Here is a 24,977-nt window from a genome sequence, read left to right as displayed (position 1 = left end):
AGCAGCCACTGGTGATATGTAAACAAATGAATGGAACTCTATTCCAATAAAAAAAATTTATTTACAAAAGCAGTCGGGGGCATGGGGTCAAATTTGGCCAATGGACTGGCCAATTTGCCAAACCCTGTTCTAGAGGCAGCATAGATCCTCTGGCCAGTTACATCTAGGGGATTTAACGAAGAGCTGGGATTTGTACTTTTTTTATCTTGATGCCAATTATATACAGCAGAGTAGAATTATTTTGTTCCTTTGTTAATTGATGAGCTTCAATTTTGGTTATGTCCAATTAATAGTTCAAAGGAAAAACCTTCTATTTTGAGAAGTCAAGAATAGAAATGGCAAAATGTGGCAGACTTTTCAAATGAGAAACTTTGAGTATGTTTGCCATGAACACTTTTCCATTCAAACAAAGGGAACTTGGCCAATCAGACCTTGGTCTCAGACGTGCTGTGTCTGGAGGGGAGAGGAGACGGTGACCCTTGACTAAAGCTTTGCTCTTCACGTTTGGGAATAAAGGGTGTCAGACTAGGGCTTCCTAATGCTCCATTCATCATGCACAGCACAGTTTTGAATTAAGTGCACGTGTATTTAGGTACTTTCACATCCTGTGTCTCTTTCATGTATAAGATCAACATGGTTTGCAAAAACATGGGTTTGCAGGACAGAGTAACATCCCATTTACAACCACTCTTGTTCTGAGCTCAGGTGTTGCAGATGAAAAACAGTTCTAAATCCCGCTTGCACATTGATACCCTCTGCGGCTTAGGTGAGTGTCTTAGCCGGTAATCTGTTAACTGGCAGCAATCCACAGAGAAATGCTCTTAATTTATTTTGAGTCACAGCTTTTTGAGGGTGAAAGACAGAATCCCAGGAGAACTCCAGTGGCCTAAGTAGAAACATTAAGGGAAAATAAGTTTCACAATATAATGAATCTGGAATTTTCAGGTATCAAGAAAAGAAAACTAAACACAGGTTTGTTAATTCATTGATATGACTTCTGGTCAGAGGGTGTGGAGAAGTTATGGAACAGTAACTTCAAAGTAGTTGTCTGGTTTGGTAAAAGGAGATTAAACCCCTTTTCTCTAACATAGTGGTTCTGAACAGAGGGTGGGGAGCGGGTATTTTTGTCCCCTGGGACATATTTGGCAATGGCTAGTGACGGTTTTGGTTGTCACGGCTGGGGTGCGGTATGTGCTATTACCATCTAGTAACTGGAAGCCAAGGTAGCCACTCAACCTCCTACAAGACACAGGTCAGCCCCATAACAAAGGATTACCCAGCTACCAGCGTTAGCAGGGTCGAGGTCAGGAAACCCTGGCCTAAGACAATGATGGGAAAAGTGACCTTGGTTAATCTATAGAGTGGGGTCTAAATGAGAAAATCCTTGACTTTGTTGTAATGCAGCTCTTCCCTTTCCCCAGGAATTGGTTCTTATTTTGAAAATTTAGGCCGAAAATTCAGATATCTACTTCATTTATCTAAAGTGTGTTCGATCAAGAAAACAGTTTCCACTTGTATAAATTTGACCCACTCTATTGCCTAAAATGATTGCCAAATATGATTAACACTTTTTAAATAATTGCAATTAAACTGTCATCATGATATGATTAGCTTTAGAACCCTTTACGAGCAATCTTCCAAACGAGAGCCATCTCAGCAGGATTGTGCCAGTCACTGCTTTAGCTGGAGGTGGTTTTAGCGAAGGAGACTGAGAAAGTAGACCCCTCAGCGTTTGTAATAACGGCGTTTTAAATAAACGTGAGGCTGCTTATTTCTCAGTCACTTTATCGAGAGTGAGTAGAGAGGATATCCAAGTGATGGAATACTATTCAGCCATAAAAAGGAAAGAAGTACTGATTCGTGCTACAGCATGAATGAACGTTGCAAATCTTATGCAAAGTGAAAAACCAGACACAGAAAACCACATATAATATTATTTAGGCCAATAGGCCAGGAATGATTCTATTCCTATGAACAGGCAAATCCGTAAGTAGATTAGAGGTTGCCAGGGGTGAGGGCCAGGGGGAATGGGGACTAGTGACGGGTATGAGAGTTCTTTGAGGGTGAAAAAATATTTAGGAATTAGAAAGCTGTAACGGTTGCTGAACCTTGTGCACATGTTACATTTTTGCACAGTCCTTTTTAAAAAAATTTCCCAGAAGCTGCTAGACTTTCTTTTTTGTTTCTCTTTGCTCATTCAGTAATAGTTGATTCTTTAGCTCGGAACTTACTTGAGTAATTTAGATCGGTGTTTGATAGCAGTTGCTTAAGTAGCTGGGTTTCAGGCGAAGGGTGGAGAGGTGAGGGGAAAGTGAGAAATGTAGTTCATCACAGCAGGAGGTGCTGAAAAGGAGTCCCGGCAGGCCCTGCAGAAGGAAGCGGAGTAGCAGGAAATAACCTAAGTCAGTAATAATATAATAATTAACCAAAGAGAAGGGAATAAATAAGGGCGTATTTATTTAGAGAGAGCTGGCCTAGTAGTTTACTGTGGAGGTTTAAAATGCTAGGGAAGCCCATGGCTCCTCTTGTAGAATGGAACCTCCCTTACCTGCCGGCTCCTGCTAAATGACGATGTGCGTTATCCGCTTAATCCTCCAAGTAATCTCCTGAGGTAACTGGTGAGCCCTCTGTTTTACAGACGAGGAGACTTAAGCCTGGAGAGATCAGGTAACCTGTGTAGTCATGAGGCAGTCTCGTGAACAGGACAATTTTAGGTGTATACCTTGACCCTCAGTCCCCAGAGAGTGGGGTCTTTGTTCAGAGCTGGCAATTTAATAGAGAAACACTGGGCGCCCAGGTACGTCCAGGGGCCGGGGTGGAGCTTGGAGGTGAGGGTCAGAGCCTGAACCACGACGGGGACTGAGCGGCCCCAGCCCCGTGCGTTCACTGCGATGGCCGTGACGAGACCTGCCACCCGCCGTCTTCGTCTTTGCGTTGGACAGACGAGGTGAGAATCTGCCGGCTCGACCTAGAGTCTACCCTAGAGGAAAACGAGAAGTACTTCAAACCCACTGTTACCTTTTGTTTTATGCAGGAAGCCGAAGACTGGAATATTGATGCTGAACATGGGAGGCCCTGAAACCGTCGAAGAAGTTCAGGACTTCCTTCAGAGGCTCTTCTTGGATCAAGACCTCATGACACTCCCTATCCAAAAGTAAGATGCGTGTGGACGCCTGTCCTTATCCGTTACCTGTGCGGTGCATTTTGCCCTCCCTGGATCTCATTTCTGTAGTTTCCAAAAGAAAAAAAAAAGGTTTTAGTGCATATTGGTTAGGGCTGGAGCATTATTATTTTCTGTTGGCTATGAGAAGGCTGTGATACCAGAATATCTGTAGGGCAGAGAGACAGCAGCCAGCACGGGTTTCCCCCGAGCCCTCTCCTCCCAGAGCTCTGGGAGTTGCGCTGCTCTGGACACACTGCAGAAGGATCTTGAAAGGTCTTTCAAGGTAGACTTGTGCTTGGTACTTGACTGGCTGGCACTCAGAGAAGCAAGGCGTGTTATGCGTTTGCGTCGTGAAGGTGGATTCTTGCTGTCCTTCTTCCCTTCCTTTCATTCTTTCTTCCCTTCTTCCTTCTCTCCTCTTTCTTTGTCTTTTAAAAATAACTGTATTTATTTTTGGCTGTGCTGGGTCTCTGTTGCCGCACAGGCTTTTCTGTAGCTGCAGCAAGCATTTCCAGTTGCAGCGCGCAGGCTTCTCGTTGCAGTGGCTTCTCCTCTTGCTGAGCATGGGCGCCAGGGTCCTTGGGCTGCAGGAGTTGTGGAACGCGGGCTCAGGAGTTTCGGCTCCTGGCTCTAGAGCACAGGCTCGGTAGTGGTGGCGGGCAGGCTTAGCTGCTCTGTGGCATGTGGGATCTTCCTGGCCTGGGGATTAACCCGTGTTTCCTGCATTGGCAGTGGGATTTACCACTAAACCACCAGGGCAGTCCTTTCCTTTTTCTTTAAAATAGGGTTTTTAAATAAAAAAAATTGTGCATGCATATGATAAAAATGCAAACAGTTAAGAAGTATTTACAGTAAAAAGTGAGTGCCTCTTTCCCCTTGGACTCTAGCCTTCCACTTACCCACCCCAGAGGTAAGTGCTATGAGGTCCAGAAATTGTCCATGGACATCCAAGAATACACACACATACATACACAATCCCCCCCTTTTATACAAATGTGAATGGGTTCATGTATGTTATTTGTCACTTTGCTATTTTTTTCTGAAACCTAATAATGTATCTTGGAGATTATTCTGTAACAGATGGTATAGATCTTGCTCATTCTGTTTTCACAACTATGTAGAACTGCATGGTATGGTCATACCTTCATTTATTTAACCAGTGCCTCACTGATGGACACTTGGATTGTCTTCAGTGTTAACAATGAACTTGCTTGCCCATACATCTTTGCTCATGTGCGCAAGTATATCATGGGGTTAATATGCATTTTCTTGAATTAAGAGGGCTGTGCACTGCCAAATGTCTTCTTTGTGCCAGTTCTTGTTAGGTCCAGGATCAAGAGGGGTTAAGTTAGTGGCCGGCACACAGGCTCTGCACGGATGGTGGGGATCCTGCTGCTAGAGCCCCTTGTGGGGCAGAGGAGGCTACTCCCCGGGGTCCGTCAGGCTCTCTCTCTCTAATCTGGGTCGAAGGAGTTGGGAGTCTGTGACCTTGAGCTTCTAATCAAGCCTTCTAAAGGCTTGATTTTATTAGGCTCTTCTTAAACTTTGGCTTTTTTTTTTAATTGAGTAGAAAATGTTTCTGAGGTTGCTTAAGCTGGAATAAAATGATTTCGATGTTCAATGATTTAGTAAGCTGGGACCATTCATCGCCAAACGCCGAACCCCCAAAATTCAGGAGCAGTACCGCAGGATCGGAGGCGGATCGCCCATCAAGATGTGGACCTCCAGGCAGGGGGAAGGCATGGTGAAGCTGCTGGACGAGCTGTCCCCGCACACAGGTAGGGCATTTCTCAACTCACGTCCCACTGGCGCTGTTCTTTCAAGGGGCAGTTATGAAATTCACAGCATTACTGGGTGCCAAATGCAGTTCTGGGTGCCAGCAGCTCTCCATCTGAGGGGGTTCCTACATGATGGCCTGGCTGCTGGCCTCAGTTCTCTGGCATTATCGTTATCCTCTGTCCTCGGCTGTATAATCTTTCTGCTGCTTCCTTATGTTACAAGGGAAAACTAAGGTTTTGGAACATTAGCCTCAAAATGAAGTCGACGTTCATACCTCCAACCGTGAAAAAAAAAAAGAGGCACATATCATCGTTCTGGGAAGAAAGAAATCTTTGGGAAATGGGTTGAGGCTGCTGCTTCCCAGATGGTGCTAGTGGTAAAGAACCCGCCTGCCAGTGCAGGAGACATAAGAGATGCGAGTGTGATCCCTGGATCAGGAAGATTCCCCTGGAGGAGGGCACGGCAACCCACTCCAGTATTCTTGCCCGGAGAATCCCATGGACAGAGGACCCTGGTGGGCTACAGTCCAGAGGGTCACAAAGAGTCAGACTCGACTGAGCAACTTAGTGAATTAGTTCTGTGTGGATGGCTAATCAGATCAGCCACTAGAGCAGAGTCAGCAGCTGTCACTGCAGCCATGAGCCTCTGTGCAACTTTCAGCAACCGCTTTCAGCTCTTGGCAACACCCTCATTGTGAGTCATTTAAGTGCCTTGTCACGCATGGCATTAAAAAGAGGGTTGCGTATACCTGGTGGCTGTTCTCTGAGAACCTCTAACACAAGTTATAGTGCACACAATGAGACATTAACTGCACGAAGGAACTCCAAGTGCTGTATTTAACTGCGTTCAAGACACCATTGGTTGCAGGTTGCACCGTTGTTTTTTCATAATGTGCCCACGTGCATGCTAAGTCACTTCAGTCCTGTCCAACTCTTTGTGACCCTATGGACTATAGTCCACCAGGTTCCTCTGTCCATGGGATTCACAAAGACATAAGACCTCTGCCAGTTAATTTTAAGACAGCATCTGCTGTAGACCAATGCAAGATGTTTAAAAATGTGCATCTTAGGATACATGAAATGTGTTCATTGCTGCAGTTTAAGGTTCAGAATCAGGACAGGAGTGAGATATAGTGGGGACCATCAGGGAGAGAGGCCCGCTAGGCAGGATCGAGAGCATCTCACTGAATATCATCTCGAGTTGCTCTTGGAACCCACGGGTTTGCGTCACATGTGGGACAAAAGGCTCCCACACTTGGCGGAGCTTCTCACTTGGAAAGCTGTTCGGTTGCGCCTTTGACTCTTCGCTTTGCTCGCTCCCTTTGCTTGTGGCTGCAGGGCCCTGACACGGTCACGGTCAGCCACGCGTGACACAGGGTGTCTTTTAAATTGTCCGGTGAGGGGAACTTGACTGATGTCGCCTCACACACCTACCTAGAGAACACACCCTAGGCATTAACAGTTTATCGCAGCGAAGGTTCAGGGTGAACCAGGTCTGCAGTTGCTGTGCTGCCCTCAGTGGACAGAGGTGCTAGGAAGACTCCACTTTCTCTGTTGACATCTTAGTCCAGCGCCCGTCACCGAAGGCCCCAGTGGAGCCGTCAGCCTTGGAGGAGGAACACCCATGCATCTTCCTCGTCCCCTCTTTGTGCTGAGGCTGCGGGCTTGTCCAGGCCTGGCGGGCCAGCCGTGGCCTCCACCTCCCCGGGTGACCTGGAAGGAGCCCCATAGAATGACCTGGATTTACCCCAGCGTCCCTTTCCCTGATCATCGGGGTCCCAGACTCTGAGGCGGGGAAAGGTTGAAGGTAAAGAGAGAAGGCGGCAGAGGATGGGATGCTTAGATGGCATCCCCGACTCAGTGGACGTGAACTTGAGCAAACTCTGGGAGACGGTGGAGGACAGAGGAGCCTGGCGTGCTGCCGTCCGTGGGTTCGCCAGGAGTCAGACATGACTTAGCGACTGAACAGCAATGACCCACTCGCTGTCAGACACCTGGTGTTGACCCTCGGGCATGTCACCAGCCCCTGCGGCCCATGCTGGGGACTCTCTGAGGCAGACAAGTTCAATTCTGCCTTTTTCCTGCGTGGTAGATGGCCATCTCGGCATTCCAGCAGGCCTGCCCCGGGGGCAGAGGGGTGTTTAAGGAGGCCCACGACCACCCACACATGCACTCATCAGTGGCCCGGCCAGGGCCCTTGCCCTGGTGATGCTGCTACTCAAAGTCGAAACACATGGCTTCTACTCACGAGAAGCTTCTGGTCTCTTGTGGCCTTACTGCTCCAGGCCAGTCTGCTCCAGGGGCCAAGAGGAAAATCTGAAGCCTTAGTGGAGCGATTCTCTACAAAACCAGTGTGGCAGCTGATGAGGATGTTGCAAACAGCCCCAAGGTTTGGCAGCTTCTTTGGGGGAACTTTGCATGAAAGACCAATAAGGCGATTACCAGACTTGGCTCCATGGCTCCCTCAGGGGCTCGCCCAGGTCACCTGGAAGTTTTTTGTCCCGCTGGTCACACTTCGCTGGGTGGACCCGAAGCTGGCAGTGAGCCCTCAGCCGCCTTGGGGACTAGCATGGGTTCCCTCCCTGCCTCCCTCCTTCCTGCTGCTTTTCCTTCCCGCTTCCTGCTTCCCTCTCTCTGCATCTCTTTCCTCCCTTCTTACAGTTTTTATCCTGTAAAATTATAAAGTTTATTTCTGAACTGTGTCTATTTGTTCATGTATATTTGGAAAAACTCTCTTTAGGCAAAAAAATTAAAAAGATGTGATGATTACAACCGGATAAGAATGCTTCATATTCCCATCTGGGGGGCAAACAGTTGTTGCTTGGTAGCCAGGATAGAAAGTTTGAGGTTTGCACAGGCTCTGCACAGACTTGAGTATTGACTAAATATAGCGTGCTCCACGAGGGAATATAACTTGGAATCGGTTTCACAGAGTTAGACTGCACTGCAGTCATTTAAGGAATACAGAAGGAATACAGATGAGAGGTGTAGTCATTTCAGTTCATGAAAAGTTAAAATCTAAAATATGTTTTTGGGGCTTCCCTGGTGGTCTAGTGGTTAGAGATCCGCCTGCCAGTGCAGGGGATGCAGGTTCTATTCCTGGTCCCGGAAGGTTCCACCTGCCTCAGAGCAGCCTAAGCCCAGGGCCTACAGCTTTTGAAGCCTGTGCACCTAAAGCCTGTGCTCGGCCACAAGAGAAGCCTCTGCAGTGAGAAGCTCGCTCACAGCAGCTGGAGAGCAGCCCCTGCTCACCGCGGGCAGAGAAAGCCCATGTGCCGCGGCAAAGACCAGCGCAGCCAAAAATGAATGATCATACATGATCCTGTTTTTAAAAAAGGAATACAGTAAAATATATTTTAAAAGCGATATCTAGTTATATGCACTGTGTCTGCTTTCAGTGAAGCTCTTGAGTGAGTGCTACTCAGTAAAAGACTTTTATTCTTTATTGGATGCAAAATGGGATCATTTCAGGCTCAGCTGGCTTCCCCATTCCTGGTTGTGTGACATCAGGCAGATGGCTCAACTCGCTGAGCCCCATCTGGAAAATGGGGATGATAACACACTCCCACTCCTAGGATCAGTGTGAACATTAAAATCAGATAATCCTGAGAGGCATTAGCATGGTTACATGATAGAAATTCAGAAGACTTGAGCTTTTCTTATTCACCATGATCGGCTACAAATTAAAAAGCCTCATAATAGCTTCACGCCCTTCTCTCGAAGAGTCACTATTTGACTCTTCGAAGAGTCACAAATAGACGTTTGAACTATTGTCCATCACTAATGAATGGAGTGAAGGTTAATGAAGTTTTACTGTTTAAAAAAATGGTTTTTCTGTTTTTTTTTTTTAACTTCTCTGTAGTTCTCACCAGCGTGCGCACTGGGTGGCTGCCCTGAGGGTGGATGAGGCGGGGTCCGGGCTCGCCCTGGCCGGACGTGGTGCCCACTGGACGGGGTGCTGGTTGGCCCCCGGAGCCGCCTTCCTCTCCCCGCGGTAGCGGGGAGCCGCCGTGAAGGCTTGCTAGTTCCTCAGGAGAGGCCCAGTGCCTTGTCCCTTTTTCTGAAACATGTTTTTGCAGGCCGTCTTGAACTGGGCCGTTTGGAAAGCATTATCTGTTCTTTCCAGAGTGTGTTATTCTGTCTCACCTCCAGATATGGTCGCCACCCTGCCTTTATCTGTGAGGGAGGCCTCTCCACCTCTCTGAGTCTGTAACATCTGAGAAACTCCCAGGCCCCAGGCGTTTAGGCTGCAGCTTTCAACTCCCGGCAGCCCGTGGAAAGGAAAACGCCAGAAGCCGGGTGACCCACAGCGTTCGGGGATCTGGCTCTGTCAGTCTGATCGTTGTATTGTCTCAAAATAGATCAGAAAGCAAATTCCACTTCAGCCTCAGCGCAGAGCACCGAGAGCTCCTGAAAAGTGGGCCTGATGACCCTGTGATCGTGGACGGTTTTCGCGCGAACCTCGTAATCTTTCAACAAGCTGTTCTTGGGAGTTTACTTATCGGGTTCTGTCCTCTGGGGGGGTTTAACGGCAGGCCACCATGTTTTATGCAAGAGACCAGAAAATCGGAGGCCTTGAAGGGCCAGGCAGCCCAGAAGGATTTCATTTGTGCCCCTCCTTCCTCTTTTTGTTCCTTCCTCTTTTTGTAGTCGCCACTGGAGGCCATTGAGTCAGACCATCCTCCCCACGCGCAGACGTGCCGCTCCCCCTGGGTTGACTCTGCCTCTTGACCAGACGGTCTGCTGATTCGGTCCCCTGGTCAAGTTACTGAGGGATGCTTTATAGGTCTATATCCACCATGCACACATATATAATACATACATAATACACACATACACATATATAATACACATTTATATATATATGTAACACACACACATATATAAAATACACATTATAGTCTATACACAGAGACACACACAGTTAATGAATTATCTTTTTCTTCTCTTCAACTGAAATGTTTCTTATGGCAATTTAGCATCACATTCTTAGCTGCAGCCCTGGCTGAGGCCTGGACAATAAGATGACCTTGGTTTTACTAGACTTAACGTTTATGTCGTGTATTTTCAGTTTCATCCCAGAGTATAAACTGCGTATAATCCCATGAAAAGACAAGTAAACAGGATGCGTGAGGGTTCAGTTGTGTCTGACTCTTTGCGACCCCATGGACTGCAGCCCACCAGGCTCCTCTGTCCATGAGATTTCCCAGGCCAGAACACTGGAGGGGGTTGCGGTTTCCTTCTTCAGGGGATCTTCCCGATTCGGGAATAGAACTGGAGTCTCCTGCTTGGTGGGTAGATTCTTTACCACTGAGTCACCTGGGAAGCCCTGAGTAACTTGAGGAAGCTTCCATTTTTATGATTTTATAAATGCCTAAAAAAATTGGTTGAGGAGCTTTTAAAATAATAAAGGAGGAGATAGAATTGGTGAAGTGATGGAACAGGGAATACAAAGACACCCCCTGACTTGGGACATTTAGGAGCCAGAAGAATGATGTTATTGTTAATTTTTGTCCAGCGCACTCAGCATGTGAGGTCTTAGCTCCCTGACCAGGGATCGAACCCATGCTCCCTACATTGGAAGCAGAGTCCTAATCATCGGATTGGCAAAGCAGTCCCAGAAGAATGATTTTAAATCCCACTCAGTGCCTCCAACTGAAGCATTGTGGTTGAGTTTGGTCTTGTTTTTCATGTAAGTGAGGAGAATCATTTCAATTATTTGTCATCAATGAACTTTTATTAGTATCCCAGAGCTTTCATGTAGGTGAGGTGGCCTGGGGTCTGAGGGAACAGAGAAGGGAACTTGGGTGATGAGAAGGCTGGGGTGAAGTGGTGGGCATGGACGGAGCACAGGCTCTGGGGTGAAGAGACCACAGTGAATCTCATCTGGACCGTCTGCTAGGTGTGCCTTTGGGTGCCTCATTAACCTCTGAGAGTCTGTTTCCTTATCTGAAAAATGGGGTTTAGATGAGAAGAAAAAAGTGCAGTGTCTGCCGTGGTGCCTGGTCCATAGAGGAGGTGATATTTAAGAATAAATGCTAGTTCTCGACTCCTTGCTCTTGAGTCTCTCTTGTCTTGGCCAAGAGCAGAGAATAAGACATGGAAGCTTGAGTTTTAAAAACCACGTGTTCCATGAAAATATATGTGTGATGGGGGAGGTTGATCACAGAAAAAGAGTGGTGAAAAATGCATCTACCAGCGAAAGCCTGGAGAAGATCCAAGGAACATTCTAACCTTGCCCACATTATCAGCCTCACAGGAAATTAGGTTAACTGTCCTTTGTTCTGGGCACTGCATTATGTTCGGAATGTATATCAAGATGAATACTCTCTCCTTTCCACACATGCTTCCTAACAGCCCCGCACAAGTACTATATTGGATTCCGGTACGTCCACCCGTTGACAGAGGAAGCGATTGGAGAGATGGAGCGGGACGGCCTGGAGAGAGCGGTCGCCTTCACGCAGTACCCCCAGTACAGCTGCTCCACCACGGGTAAGCCTGCCTGCCGGCGGCGGGGGCGCCCGGCCCCGCTGAGAACCAGCAGAGCGGGGCCGGAGGAGAGGGTGAATCACTTTCGATTTGAATGGCAAATCCAGCCTGTCTGTGTTAAACGCGAGAGTTCAGGTCAGTCTATTTGAAATCTCATGGTTCATCTGTCCCTTGAGTTATTAGCCAGTGCCCTGAGAATTACAAATGGTGGGTGAAAGGCAGCGGCTTCCAGGGTCCAGTGCTTTAATGCATGTAGAATGGATCCGTGACGCACCTAAGTCACTTTCTGTGTTTGTGTAATAAACCTTTATTTTTATGGCTACGCCAGTATTCTTATTAATGCAGCAAAGGTGATAGAGGTTTCCATTTTGCAAGCAGAGGTGTCCATACAACGTTGGAAATATGGATATGTATTTTGGTTACGGGTTGCTTCCTGGTCAAACCAAAGCCCAATTTAGGGTTTCCTCTGCTAACTTCTCTCAGTGTTCTAGATTTCAGCAAGTATTACTAGATGGTGTTTCCTACATATTTAATTGGAGCTGGAGGATAATGTTTTGCCAATCTCTGTGTCATTAGGTATAGGTAAATCATCTAATGTCAGCCACAATTACATTTGTTTGCATTCTTTATCAAGGCTATGGGGTCAGCACATTTTTACTTCTAAATTGCTTTTGGACATTAGTGCATATTATTTCTATAACAGGAAGGAGAAGACAAAAGGCTACTGGAAGAAATCTTAGAAGCCTAGTGTGTACCTTAAATATTTATTCAGAGCCCTTATGAAAGTGCCTCAAGAGTTTGAATTGTGATTTCTTTTGGATATGTTCCTTTAAAATGTCTGGTAACATGTCTACCATGTTACTGGAGAAAAATTGTATGACCTTTCTAAGCTATACTTTTTGCCTGGCTTTAAAAAATATACCTCACCATGTACATGTCTGCTCTCAAAATTAAGCAAGAAGATGGTTATTTATGTGACAAGGGATAGACAACCGGCGCATCTCCCAGCTGGCTCGGCCCGTGTATGCTCTAGGACACAGGGAAGGTGCAGCCTCACTGCAGAGGTGTGAAGGCATGTTCATTCTTGGAGGCCACTAGAGGGTCATTTATCTGCTGCTTTATTTACACACATGTTGTGGCAGCACCAGTATATTTGATGTATCAATCACTTTTTTTCTTTTTTTTTTTCATATCTGTACATTTATTGAGTTTATCATGTAAAGTAGAGAGATTTAGGTCTTCCATAACAGGATTCTGACAGTATTTCTAATTCTTTAGTTAAGATTTCTGTCTCTGAAAACTTCCTACTTTTTATGTAGTCTTGCTTTGATCAATCACTTTTTTTAATCAGGCAATTTTTTTTTTAGTTATGCTCTCCCCTTAATTGCTACTTCAGGCATTTCATCGAATGTTTCTGAGTGATCCAGAAGACCTCCTGTGGCTTCTGGAAGTCCTTTTGTATTGGCTTGACCAAAAAGTTCCTTCAGGCACGATGTTACAGGAAAGTCCAAACGAACTTTCTGGCCAACCCAATCCATCTGAAAATGAATGTTCCTCTGTGAAATGCGGCTTGAACATGCAGGTGGTGGTGACTGCTTCTTATCTGGAGAGACGGGTTTTGAACCTGGGATGGACTCCATTTGGATTTATCTGACTCATTGTAGTCTGCTCAGAAAAATGGAACTGGATTTATTTTTTTGAGAATCGAGTCTTAGCCTGAGGGTGCGTGTGATGTCAGTATGGCTTCGTCCGGGCAAGCGTTTTTTATTTGGAGACCTGACTGATGAATAGTTCTAGTAGAGAAACGAGTGGTGTCAGGAAGCATGGCTGTTTGGGGAGCATTTGCCCCACGTGAAGACTGATGAGGAGGCCCCCATGTTAGGGTTGGTTTCATAGGATTAGGGCTTGGCCCCAGTGCCAAATCCTCTAGGCCAGGAAAAAAATTGCCCTGGGTTGGCACCATCTGCTTTCCTTTCTTTAGTCTTTGAATTTTCATGTTAACCATCTCTTAGAAATACAAGTTTTGATAGATTACCTACAAGGATTCGGTACCCATTTAACTTATTCTAGGGAGTGAGGATAATTTAATAAAGCAGATAAAAATAGAGAATGAGCTTAGAAGCCTTAATAAGCTGCTATTCTTGTCAATGAGCCATTAAAAAGGATGATTATAAAGCTTTTATTATAATGTGGAAAACATTCATTCATAATGCTAAGGAAAAATGCCCTAAATATTCAGGATACAAAAGTGCCCATATACTGAAATGAATTTGTGAAACATCACAGCTATAAAGCAAAATCACTGGAAAGAACTAGTTAGAATAAAACAATGATTGTGGTAGCATGCTGGGGTCATGGCTGGTTTCTTTTTCCTCTCTTTCCTACCCCCTATATTTCCTGTAAATGGGGTTGATTCCCTTCATAACAGGGGAAAAAAAATGTAACATGTTTTCCGTTGTAAGACTTGGTCCTTGCAAATAACGACCGCTTATATTTCATAAACCCACCACCACTGTGCTTCTCTAGAGAAGTGGCCTCACTAATCTTTGAAAGGTCGTTGAAATTGATTGCTTTTTAGTGGTCTTCATTTGCAGGGTAGTTACATCTATATGCATTTTAGAGTATTGAAATGATCGTAATTAGACTGACTCAGTGCAGAAGTTACCTGCTTTGAACTTATAATTACTGCCTTTACTAGTCGGTTGTTTTATTTTCACCATAATCCACACGCATGTACTAAGTGGCCCCTGTATATTTCAGGCAGCAGCTTAAATGCCATTTACAGATACTATAATGAGGCGGGCAAGGAGCCCACAATGAAGTGGAGCACGATCGACAGGTGGCCAACGCACCCCCTCCTCATTCAGGTAAGCCGGCCGCTGCCAGCTGCCCGCCCCAGCTTCTGGTGTGGGCCAGGCTCTTGTCCCAGCCTGCTTTGTGGGTGTCCTTCCGAGCCTACTGTTCTCTTCCTTAGATCATGTGTTGGGGAATAAAAAAAAAAGGTATTTGAGTCTTGATTTATTATGCCAGGAGAAAAGAAATGTAAAGGTTAAAGGTTTCTTCCCTTTCTTCAGATTAATAGTATTAATTGCAAACTATAGCAGAATTATGTTTTGAATTTTGTATTTCACAGTGACCAAAAGAACGGTAAAGAATATGCAAGGGAAAAGAATTATGCAGGGTGTTTTATCTAATCTCCATTCATAGACTGAATAGCCAACTAATAGATTCTCTATTTTCTAAATCCGTTAAAATATCAAGACCTAAAGATTTTAAAGGGAATTTTTTTTTTTTATCTACATGCTCTGAGACAGAATAAGTTTAACATTTCAATTGAGAAAATGTCATATATTAGAAGAAGTTTCCTATTTCCCCTACTCAGTTTATATACATAATATTTATAGTAACAGATGCTTGGTTTTAGGAGAATCAGTTAAAACTACAGTTCCAAAGCTTTGAAATGTTGTTAGGATATACTTTTTCACTCTTTGAATATGGGAGTACTACTGCTTGGTTCTGTTGGCAGAAGTTTTCTACCTTTGAGTTAGTTTAGGTAGAAGAAATAGTAAGTGACGTGGGGCTCATCTAGTTTATGTTTCATCCCTCGGAGGTTCTCAGGCAAAATACCTGCTTACACACTTTTTTTTTGAAGCCTGGCGTCACTTCAGTCTGTAACCACTAGATGGCGGTAGACCTCGCGGAACGCCGGCCGGCTCGCCCCTGGGCAGTCCGTGTGCATAGGCGCTGTCAAGGGTTAACGCAGAGGCTGAAATTCAGTTTTAAGTGAGAAGTGGGCAGAAGGCGCCTCCCCCTCAGGGATGGGTGTCGTTTTGGTCCAGGTGTGGTGTCCCCACCGAGTGTGCTCTTTCCGGGGAGGCAGTGCCCGTCCAGACTGCCTGCAGCCCCAGCCTGGCCTGCCTGCTCCGCTCCGGAGGCCCGGGCTTGGGAACGAGGGGTGTATCAGGTCAGCGGTGCCATGTGGCAGCAGAGAAGCGGGGATCTGTGCAGCATCTGCCTGCCCTGATCGAGGCGGTAATTAGATTTGCATTAAAATTCAGTCCTTTGAAAAGGGGGGAAGCCGAAAGATGGAAAGGTCTCTTAACTGAGGAAGTCTCCCTTCATAAAATGAAAGGGAATTTTAGAGGCATTTATCCGCCCTCCTCGATGGTGTGATTGAAGGCTCTGAGAGCCGCCTGCCGCTTTCATTCTGCAGAGGGGCTGTGCCTGGAAAATACCGCAGATGGGTTTTAGATGATTTCAGGGCACTTCTGCTTGCCCACGCCTCCTCGGTGCTGCAGACGGCTTAGAGTCTGCTGTAAGCCGTAACAAATTGTGTCTCTACATGCATGCAAGATGATAAAAGGAGAAATCCTACTAAAATCTTGAGGAAACAGGAATTTAGAGTTTATTAGTATTATGTGGATTACACGAGAAGATTTGATATCTAGTGGAAATGGAAAAAAAAAAAAAAAACCACCCCAAACTAAACAAAAAATAAAAGCTGGAACTAAAAATCTTGTGTTTAAACTACATTTCTACTTATAATAGATAGTAATTACTGAAAATAGCCATTTTGCTTCTGTTATCTAACTGCTGGAATATTTAGAGTAAATGTGTGTTGCAGGCTATCTTTAAACTTTGCACTGGGCCTCCTTATCTGGGCTTGTACAAATATAATCTTTTCTGAGCATCTTTAGTCTACTAACACTGCAGAGACCACCAGAAAATACTGTTTATGTCGCTGTCTCATCCTATCACATTGACTCTGTAGGTAAATTATACATTTTGAAAAGGGAGCAAACTCTCTAAGCACCATTTTGTGCCTTTGAGCGTTAATTTATCAAAATTTGAGGGGTCTGAGAAAACTAATAATATTGCAATTTTTGTTATGGAGTAATTGCTCATCCTGTCACATTAACCACTGATGTATCAAAATGCCATCAAGTGCAAATGTACATGGTTCTGGTAAACTGTCCTTGATAATTTTTTTAATATTGTTTTTAAAATATTTTTATTTGGAAATAATTTCAAGCATGCAGAAAAATTACCAGAATAGTATATATGGAACTCTCATCTCTTTATTTAGATTCCTGTGTTAACATTTATCCTACTTTATCATTTGCATACCTTTTATGTGTGTGTGCATGTGTGTGTCTATGTATACATAATTTTTTCCTGAACCTTTTGAGAATAAGATATATATATACGTACACACACACACACACAGACGTGTAAAACCACTCTTTACACCTAAACAGTATATTCTTTTCCAAAGCAATGATACAATATTCAATTTCAGCAACCTTCATATTGATACTGAAATGTATCCAACCTCCGTTCATACTCCAGTTTTGTCAGTTGACCCATTCATGTCCTTTGTAGCCATTTGCGTTATAAGTTGAATGACAGCATGATTAAAGAGTGAGATGAAAGGAAGCCTCCTCAGATCTGGTATTTCAGCACCTACTGATGTGACTCCGGACGCGCCGGCTGAGGAAGGGGATTGGCTGGTCTGGTGGACAGAGGCGTAGAGGAGCGGGAGCTGCCTCCTGGCCCAGGTTCCGCAGATGGGACCCATGGCCCCCCGTCGGCCGCGTCTCCCCTCTCTGTGAATTGAACGAGAGTTGTGCAACCTTCTCGTCTGCTGTTAGGAAGGTCATTATGAAGACTGATTCAGGGAGGCCAAGGCCGTAAAAACGGAACCATATTTTCTTATCCCTCGGTTATTTCTGTCTAATGTATTTTAATGTGATATGCCTGAAAGCCAAACTCAGGGAGATTCAGAAAGCCCCTGTAAGCGGTTTTCCTGCTAGCCGAGCGAGCGAGAGGTCTTAAAACAACTCCTCCTTCCCATCTGCCTCTCCTTTCCATCTGGAAGTGTGCCCCATGCCTCCCACGGGGCAGCAGGTCCAGAGCCTTCATTTTCAGTGAGCCATTAGCGAGCTTTAGAAGTTTCCCATCAAATTCCCCAGGCCCCTGGAACCGTTATGAGCCATTCTGATGATGAACCAAAGCTAGAGAGACTGTACTGTTGGCAGTATTTTTTTTTTTAAACAGAAACAGTTCCAGTGTTTGAGGGCTTCGCAGAGATTTGTGGTGTCGCCCTTATTTACAGAATATTTTCTTCTCCTTCCATGTCTTTCTTCCCGCCCCCTCCATATGCCCCCCTTTCTTGGTGTTCCCGCAGTGCTTTGCTGACCACATTCTGAAAGAGCTGGATCACTTTCCTCCTGAGAAGAGACGTGAAGTAGTCATTCTTTTTTCTGCTCACTCACTGCCAATGTCTGTAAGTAAGACCATTTTGTTGGATGACCCAGTGGTTCAGTTCAGTTGCGTCTGACTCTTTGCGACCCCGTGAACCGCAGCACGCCAGGCCTCCCCGTCCATCACCAACTCCCGGAGTCCACTCAAACCCATTTCCATTGAGTCAGTGATGCCATCAAACCATCTCATCCTCTGTCGTCCCCTTCCTCTCCTGCCCCCAATCTTTCCCAGCATCAGGGTCTTTTCAAATAAGTCAACTGACCCAGTGGTAGAGGGTTCAAAAGGTATAATGTGGATCCAGTTTCCGTTCAGCCTGAGCCCAGTAAAAGGAGGAACTCTAAAATCTCAAACTGAGCTTGGCGCTAATTTAGCTAGACTCATTTCTTGAGATCTGAAAGTGAAAGTTGCTCAGTCGTGTCCAACTCTTTGCAACCCCATGGACATGGAGTCCATGGAATTCTCCAGGTCAGAATACTGGAGTGGGTAGCCTTTCCCTTCTCCAGGGGATCCTCCCAACCCAGGTCTCCCACACTGCAGGCGGATTCTTTACCACCTGAGCCACCAGGAAAGCTCTTGAAACTTAAAAACAATTAATTCAGACTATGATATTGTGAGTAGATAATATCTTGCTAAGTCCCTTTAAAATGATAAGTTGAAGATATATTCCTATGTGAGAATTTTATTAAATGGCACAGTTAAAGAAGGCTGTGTTCGTCTGCCCTGTTCAAGGAACTCCGCTGGTAGGGCTCCAGTATTGAGACTGAGCGCTGCCATCCCCATTCGTTTGTCCTCAAGACTTGACAGAAGTTGTCTGAATTCTAGGAAGTGATTAGCGTTTCATTTGCCGAGGCTCAGGAGCACATTTTGGCCTGTCAATGTAAAATGTATCCAGTTATGATCTGGTTGCTCCCTAGTTTCTCATATTACACCGGGGCTTTGTTGAAATGCCACCTCTGTGCCGTGACTAGCGCGTTTTTGGAGACGAGAGTGGTGGAGCTGGTGCATGTATGATGTACAGAGACTCTTGGGGTGCGCAGCCCTTTTCATCAGCTCGCAGCCTTGTGTCCTGAGAACCTCGCTGTGAGAGCTGCAGAGGCGGAGAGTTACGGCCCTAGGCGGCATGAAGGTTTAGCTGCGGGTATCGGGAGTTAACCCAGGGTCCTCTCTGGGACCCCTTCTGAGCGGCCTGTGCCGCCACCTGTGTCGCTAGGGGCGAGCCCTTCGCAGCCTGCGTCTCCCTCTCGCCCGCAGCCGCGTCACGCGGCCGGCCGCCCTCCTGCTCGGCCCTCGGCCCTCCTGCTCGGCCCTCGGCCCTCCTGCTCGGCCGGCCGCCCTCCTGCTCGGCCCTCGGCCCTCCTGCTCGGCCGGCCGCCCTCCTGCTCGGCCCTCGGCCCTCCTGCTCGGCCCGCGGCCCTCCTGCTCGGCCCGCGGCCCTCCTGCTCGGCCGGCCGCCCTCCTGCTCGGCCCTCGGCCCGCCTTTGTCCCCGCCGGTGTGTGGTGAGGCCGCGTGGGAAGGGCCAGGGGGAGCCAGGAGCGGAGGCAACACCTGTTCGTGCCTGAACGGTTGCAGGAGCTGTCCTCTCTCCTCCTCTCTCTGCTCACTGCCCCTTCTCCCTCTCAGGGACTAAGCACGGGCTTCCAGGGTTTGTGTTCTCTGCCCAGGGTCTTAGGTGGAACTGAGGCGCACCGTTAGGTCAGAAGGGTCAGCATGGGGTCGGGAAGGCGGAGGGGTTGTCGAGCAGGAGAACTGTTCTTGCAGGCTCCGCTCTTCTCCTGCATTTGCTCCTAATGACTTCTCCCCCTTGCGTGCTAAGCGCTTCGGTTGTGTTCGAGCCTGTGACCCCACGGACTGTAGCCCACCAGGCTGCTCTGTCCATGGGATTCTCCAGGTAAGAGCACTGGAGTGGGTTGCCATTTCCTCCTCCGGGGGATCTTCCCGACCCGGGGATTGAACCCCTGTCTCGTCTGTCTCCTGCACGGGCAGGCGGGTTCTTTACCACCGGCACCACCTGGGAAGCGCCTTTCCTCCTTAATAACTTTAAAAACTACATATATTATGTACGTTGAAGTCATTTTAGATTTAGGGAAAGGTTACAGAAACAGTACAGAGTTCGCTTAGCTTCTCCTAATGCTGACACCTCACATAACCGGAAGTCCAGTGATCAAACCTGAGACCTGCGTGGAGGTGCAGCGCTGTTACCTGAGCACTTCACTCACTTTCCACCAGCTCTTCCTCAGGTGTGGCTCTCCTCTCCCAGAATCTCACAGGGCATTTACTTGTGACAGCCCCTTGGGCTCCTCCAGTCTGGGACAGTTCCTCATACTGTCTTTGTCTTTCCCGAACGTGATATTTTTGAAGCACGATTTTGTAGCAACCCTGGTGGCCCAGACGGTGAAGACTCTGCCTGCCAAGCAGGATCGACCCGGGTTCAGTCCCTGCGTCGGGAAGATCCCCTGGAGAGGGACATGGCAACCCACTCCAGTATTCTTGCTTGGCGAATCCCATGGACGGAGGAGCCTGGCGGGCTACAGTCCATGAGGTCGCAAAGAGTTGGACATGAGTGAGTGATGCGCGCACACACACACACACAGTTACTTTGGAGCATGCTCCTCCATTTGGATATGTTGGGTATTTTCTCATGCTTAGACTGAAGTTGTTTATTACCAGGAAGAATAACCCCTCCTACCCCTGGCCAGACCCTTGTGCTTCTGAATGCATCATGTTGGGAGTGCACGCTGCCAGTTCATCTTACTACTCCTGACATGATCCGTGGTCATTTGCCTAGGATGGTGTCTTCTGGATTTGCCCATTAGAAAGTTACTATTGTCTCTTTGTGATTAAAAATATCTTAAGTGAGCTACTTGGAGATTGTGCAAATATCTTGTTGTTTTTCAGACTTTGGCTCACTAATTTTTAGCCTCCGATGGACATTTATCTGTTGGTCTAATGGTGACTTTGTGTTTCTCTCATTCCTTCTGCCTTTATGTTTCGAATGGCAAACTCACTTTTAGCCATATCATCAAATAGCTCATCATTTCATCTCAACAGTGTTTACTGAACATCTCCTCTATTCCAGGCACTGTTCTATCCCCTATTGCAAAATAGGGGAATGACAAAACAGACAAAAAAAAATCTTTGCCTTCAGGGAATGAGGGGGAGGAGGCAGATAATAAGCATAATAGATAAGAAAACAGTATGAAACATTAGAAGGTAGTAAGTGTCATAGGAAGAAAGCAAGCAGGATGGGGGGCTTAGAAAGTTGGTACACAACTACATGGGCTTCCCCAGGTAGCTGAATGGTAAAGAATCCGCCTGCTAGTGCAGGAGACGCGGGTTCGATCCCTGGGTCTGGGAGATCCCCTGAGAAGGAAATGGCAATCCACTCAAGTATTCTTGCCTGGGAGATCCCATGGACAGAGGAGCCTGGTGGGCTATGGTCCATGGAATCACAAAAGAACTAGACACGACTTAGCAACTAAAGAGCAGCCATACAGCTAAATATTAAAGCAGTAAGAAGAAAATTTCTGTTGTACACTTTCAAAGGTGTTCACTTTCAAAGGTGAGGAGCGCTTGCAGACATTGACTGTGCTCAAAGCGTGGCCATGGTCCGCTGCTGTGGGACGAGTGGGGAGAAGGAACTGGAAGGAACTCGAAGGCACAGGCCATGTTCTCAAGGAGCCTGGAATCTGAGCCACGTGCTGCTGCTTCCTCTCACTCCACTAGTCTTCACCCCTTTAGTCCACCTGGGCCCCACGAACTCAGTAGTTCCTGACACTGTCTGTACAGCACTCTTTCAGCTCCATTTCTAAAATCGGGGCGTTCCCTGGGCAGTCCAGTGGTTAAGATACGGGGCTTTCACTGCCGTGGCCCAGGTTCAGTCCCTGTTCGGGGAACTGAGACCCTGCAAGCTGCACAGCCCTTCAGGTAACTAACCACAAGTGAAGGCCCATCCCATGTTGCCTCTTCCTTGCCAGCTTTTCTGTGTCACTGTCCCTAATCCAGCTGGGGGATTGGAGAAACCCATCCTCCAGTGGTATATGTGGTCAGTCTCCTATGGATGAGGTGGATGTAGGATCGATGCATTCCCAGGAACCTGAGAGCTGATTTGGTACCCTGTGCTCCTTTGGCCAATGAAGTCCGTCCAAGTGAGTCGGGCCTTGAGCTCAGCTGGCATGGGCATCAGTGTGGAGGATGAGGGGCAGCCTCCAGTCCAGGGCTCAGGCCACCTGCCCACCCAGCGCCAGGCTCTCAGAACCCTGCACAGTGTTGGCAACTGAACTCCCGTGTCTCTGCTGCAGGTGGTCAACAGGGGGGACCCCTATCCTCAGGAGGTGGGCGCCACTGTCCAGAGAGTCATGGACAAGCTGGGTTACTCCAACCCCTACCGGCTGGTGTGGCAGTCCAAGGTAGGTGACCTCCACATGTTTGCAGGTGGTCAGCGCTTCAGCGGATGTCTGTTTTAGGACTTAGTTATAGAACGATCAGATTTGGCCTTTTCATGCAGACAGAATGTTCTGCAGTAACCAGACTGCTCATATGAGCAGGAGGAATTCTGCAAGCAAATATGATGGAGAGGAAAACAAGTGATGAGCAGAATTCCATTGATTCCATTCAAACAATAGATTATTTTCAGTTGAAATCACAGAAATTCTTTATATTTTGCCAGCTTCTAGAAGGCTTCAACAAGCCTAATAAAGAAATACCAAACGCATAAGTGATGTGTAAAGCGTGACCCTCACCCTTACAGGGAGGCTCTGTGTGTGTGTGTGTGTGTGCGCGCGCGTGAGTGTGTCCGGTGCGGTGGGCTGTGGTGAGACACGGTCCCTGTGTGCACTCCTCCTGCTTTCTCATAGGTCGGCCCGATGCCCTGGCTGGGTCCTCAGACAGACGAGGCCATCAAAGGGCTCTGTAAGAGGGGAAGGAAGAACATCCTTTTGGTTCCAATAGCGTTTACCAGCGATCACATTGAAACTCTGTATGAGTTGGACATTGAATACTCTCAAGTTCTAGCCAGTGAGGTAAGTGTGGTTATTAATCCCATTTTGATTTGATTTTTTTGAAATGTCATTTGTTTTAAAAGGTAACTCTCTCTGCAGTGATCTAATTGTGTCATTCAGAAATATTGCTTGGTATGTGTGTTTGCATGTACTGTGGCCTCCTCATTCCGGATAATACTCCATCCGCGTACTGATCCAAGCACGTCAACTTCATTTCCACATTTGCAGGGGAAAACACTTATGTGCCTTTGCAAAATGGGTGACCCGGGCATCACTGCAGGCAACATCATTGCGTTTAGTTTGAGTTACTGTACCCATTGAAAGTAATAAAAAGCACATTTCCTTGAGAAAAAAAATAAGTGTACTTCTCACCAGCTTGGAAGAAAAGAATTTTATTGTTCTCTATATAATTCCTTTCTTCACCTAATAGTGCCCTTTGCTCGGGCTGTGACGCTGCTTCTGTTTGGGTTTCGAGGCACCAGGATCCTCCTCATTTAAGAAAGACCATGGGATGAACTCTGGAGCAGTTATGTATTGTAATTTCCCTGACCTCTTTTATGCACTCTTAATTAGCTGTTTGCTAGTATGCTGTGATCAATCTGATTATCGAAATAACAAATACCAACCATCCTGAGTGTCTTGTAATGGAAGATGGATGTGATTGTCATCCACATGGAGGAAAACCACTGCTGACCCATCGCAAGGCTTCTGAGGGCCGGCCTGAACCTGCGTCCCTTCCTACATGGTTTCTGTGGGAACCGTGGAACCCTGGGGACCCAAAGAGACCTCCCCGCTCGTCCTGCATCCCAGCTCTCGGCCCTGGTCATCCCACGGGCTGGGCGGGGGCCTGGTTGCGAAGCATACGTCTCCCTCTCCGGGAGCAGGTGGCAGGTGCAGGGCTGGGTGGAGAGTGGGTTGGGGGAGCTTCAGCAGCAACCCCACCCCCACCCTTGGCCCCGTTTTTGTCTGTTCCAGCTGGTCGTGAAGGTAGAGGGCGCCTAAGGTTCTTGTCAGCAGTTCTGATAAGGAATTTATGGGAAAGTTGTAATTGGCTAAAATGAGATTGTAGGGTTGTCTATGGACTTCATTTAATGATGCTTTCGAGGGACTTTCCTTGTGGTCCAGTGATTAAAATTCCATGCTTCCACTGCATGAGGTGGGGGTTCGATCCCTGGTCAGGGAACTAAGCATGCTGTGTGGTGTGGCCAAAACAAAAACAGTGTTTGAGAACAGTGACCAACAGCAGAATAACCAGCTTACTTCTCTGTGAAATTTCAGAATATGATCGATCTGTTGAGAACTATGTGTTTGCTGAATCTCACCCATTTCCCATTTCCTGTCTTCTAACTCAAAAGATAAAGCAACAGAAAAGCCATCAGCATTTAGAAAGGGAAAGAGAGGATCCTAGCTACCTGAGTAAATAATAGTTAGATATTTCTCAATTATTTGCGGGATAATTAGCTGGAATTAACAGGATATTTTTGGAGAGGGGAGTAAGGATGTTGTGAAATAATCCTTAGTTTTTTAATTTAGACTTTTCTGGGTAAGAATATATTTAAAATCCCAACTCTGCATATTAGATCCAATCTAGTTTCAATACACATTAAATTAATTTACCTCTTTTGACACTTGGAGTCAAAGCATGCATGAAAACTTAAGTTATTAAACCAATATTCTGCTTAGGTAGAGTCTTATATATAAGTAGGCATTAGAAAGGTGGACTTAAAAAAGAACGGTAAGCAGATTTAAATTATTTGAGTATTCTGTCCGTCAGAACCTCAAAAATGGTTTGGAAACAAAGCACCCATTGGAAGGTCATGGGCTGGGGGGTGGGAATAGAAATTGATGAGCAATTTGATAATAAAGAGGTGAAAATCAATGTCTATGCGTGGTCTCAGGACTATTTTTCATTTCTGGGTAGTCTGCAAATACTTTGGTACCAAGACTTTGAGTTGTGTGTGTATCTGTATGTGTATTTATTTTTTTGTAGCAGTTTCTTTAAAAAAAAAAAAAAAGGAAAATGTGTATGTGTTTTTCCTCTCTTTTCTCATTTGATTCAGTGTGGACTTGAAAACATCAGAAGAGCGGAGTCTCTTAATGGAAACCCACTGTTCTCGAAGGTATCGCTAATGTTACAACCATTTTAGTAGAACATGTCGGAGAGCGGTCCTCTGAGAAACTCTTACAGAATATTGGTTTTCTCACATATTAGAACATTTTGAGTTCCAATTAATTAGAAAAATAAAATCGAATTCCTTATACTCTGGCTCTCTCCTCCTTCAGAG

The 24,977-nt window shown here is 46.4% G+C and overlaps 1 protein-coding gene across 3 annotated transcripts in view; it reads left to right on the top strand.

Annotated features, from left to right (window-relative positions):
* Window positions 1-24,977, top strand: part of FECH (ferrochelatase) — a 36,276-nt gene that overhangs the window by 9,528 nt on the left and 1,771 nt on the right. For 2 of the 3 annotated variants that reach the window (XM_065932806.1, XM_065932804.1), the window contains 8 exons: window positions 3,035-3,154; window positions 4,793-4,941; window positions 11,299-11,433; window positions 14,191-14,297; window positions 17,618-17,716; window positions 21,994-22,101; window positions 22,549-22,713; window positions 24,753-24,812. In XM_065932806.1, coding sequence (XP_065788878.1) covers window positions 3,057-3,154; window positions 4,793-4,941; window positions 11,299-11,433; window positions 14,191-14,297; window positions 17,618-17,716; window positions 21,994-22,101; window positions 22,549-22,713; window positions 24,753-24,812 — 921 coding nt within the window. In that variant the 5' untranslated portion in view covers window positions 3,035-3,056. The remainder of the gene's footprint in view (window positions 1-3,034; window positions 3,155-4,792; window positions 4,942-11,298; window positions 11,434-14,190; window positions 14,298-17,617; window positions 17,717-21,993; window positions 22,102-22,548; window positions 22,714-24,752; window positions 24,813-24,977) is intronic. The other variant, XM_065932805.1, reaches the window with a different exon arrangement.

The sequence above is a fragment of the Muntiacus reevesi genome, chromosome 4 (genome assembly GCF_963930625.1).
Source record: "Muntiacus reevesi chromosome 4, mMunRee1.1, whole genome shotgun sequence".
NCBI lineage: Eukaryota > Metazoa > Chordata > Mammalia > Artiodactyla > Cervidae > Muntiacus > Muntiacus reevesi.
Note: the sequence above shows the minus strand (reverse complement) of the source record. Positions and strands in the feature narration are given on the sequence as shown.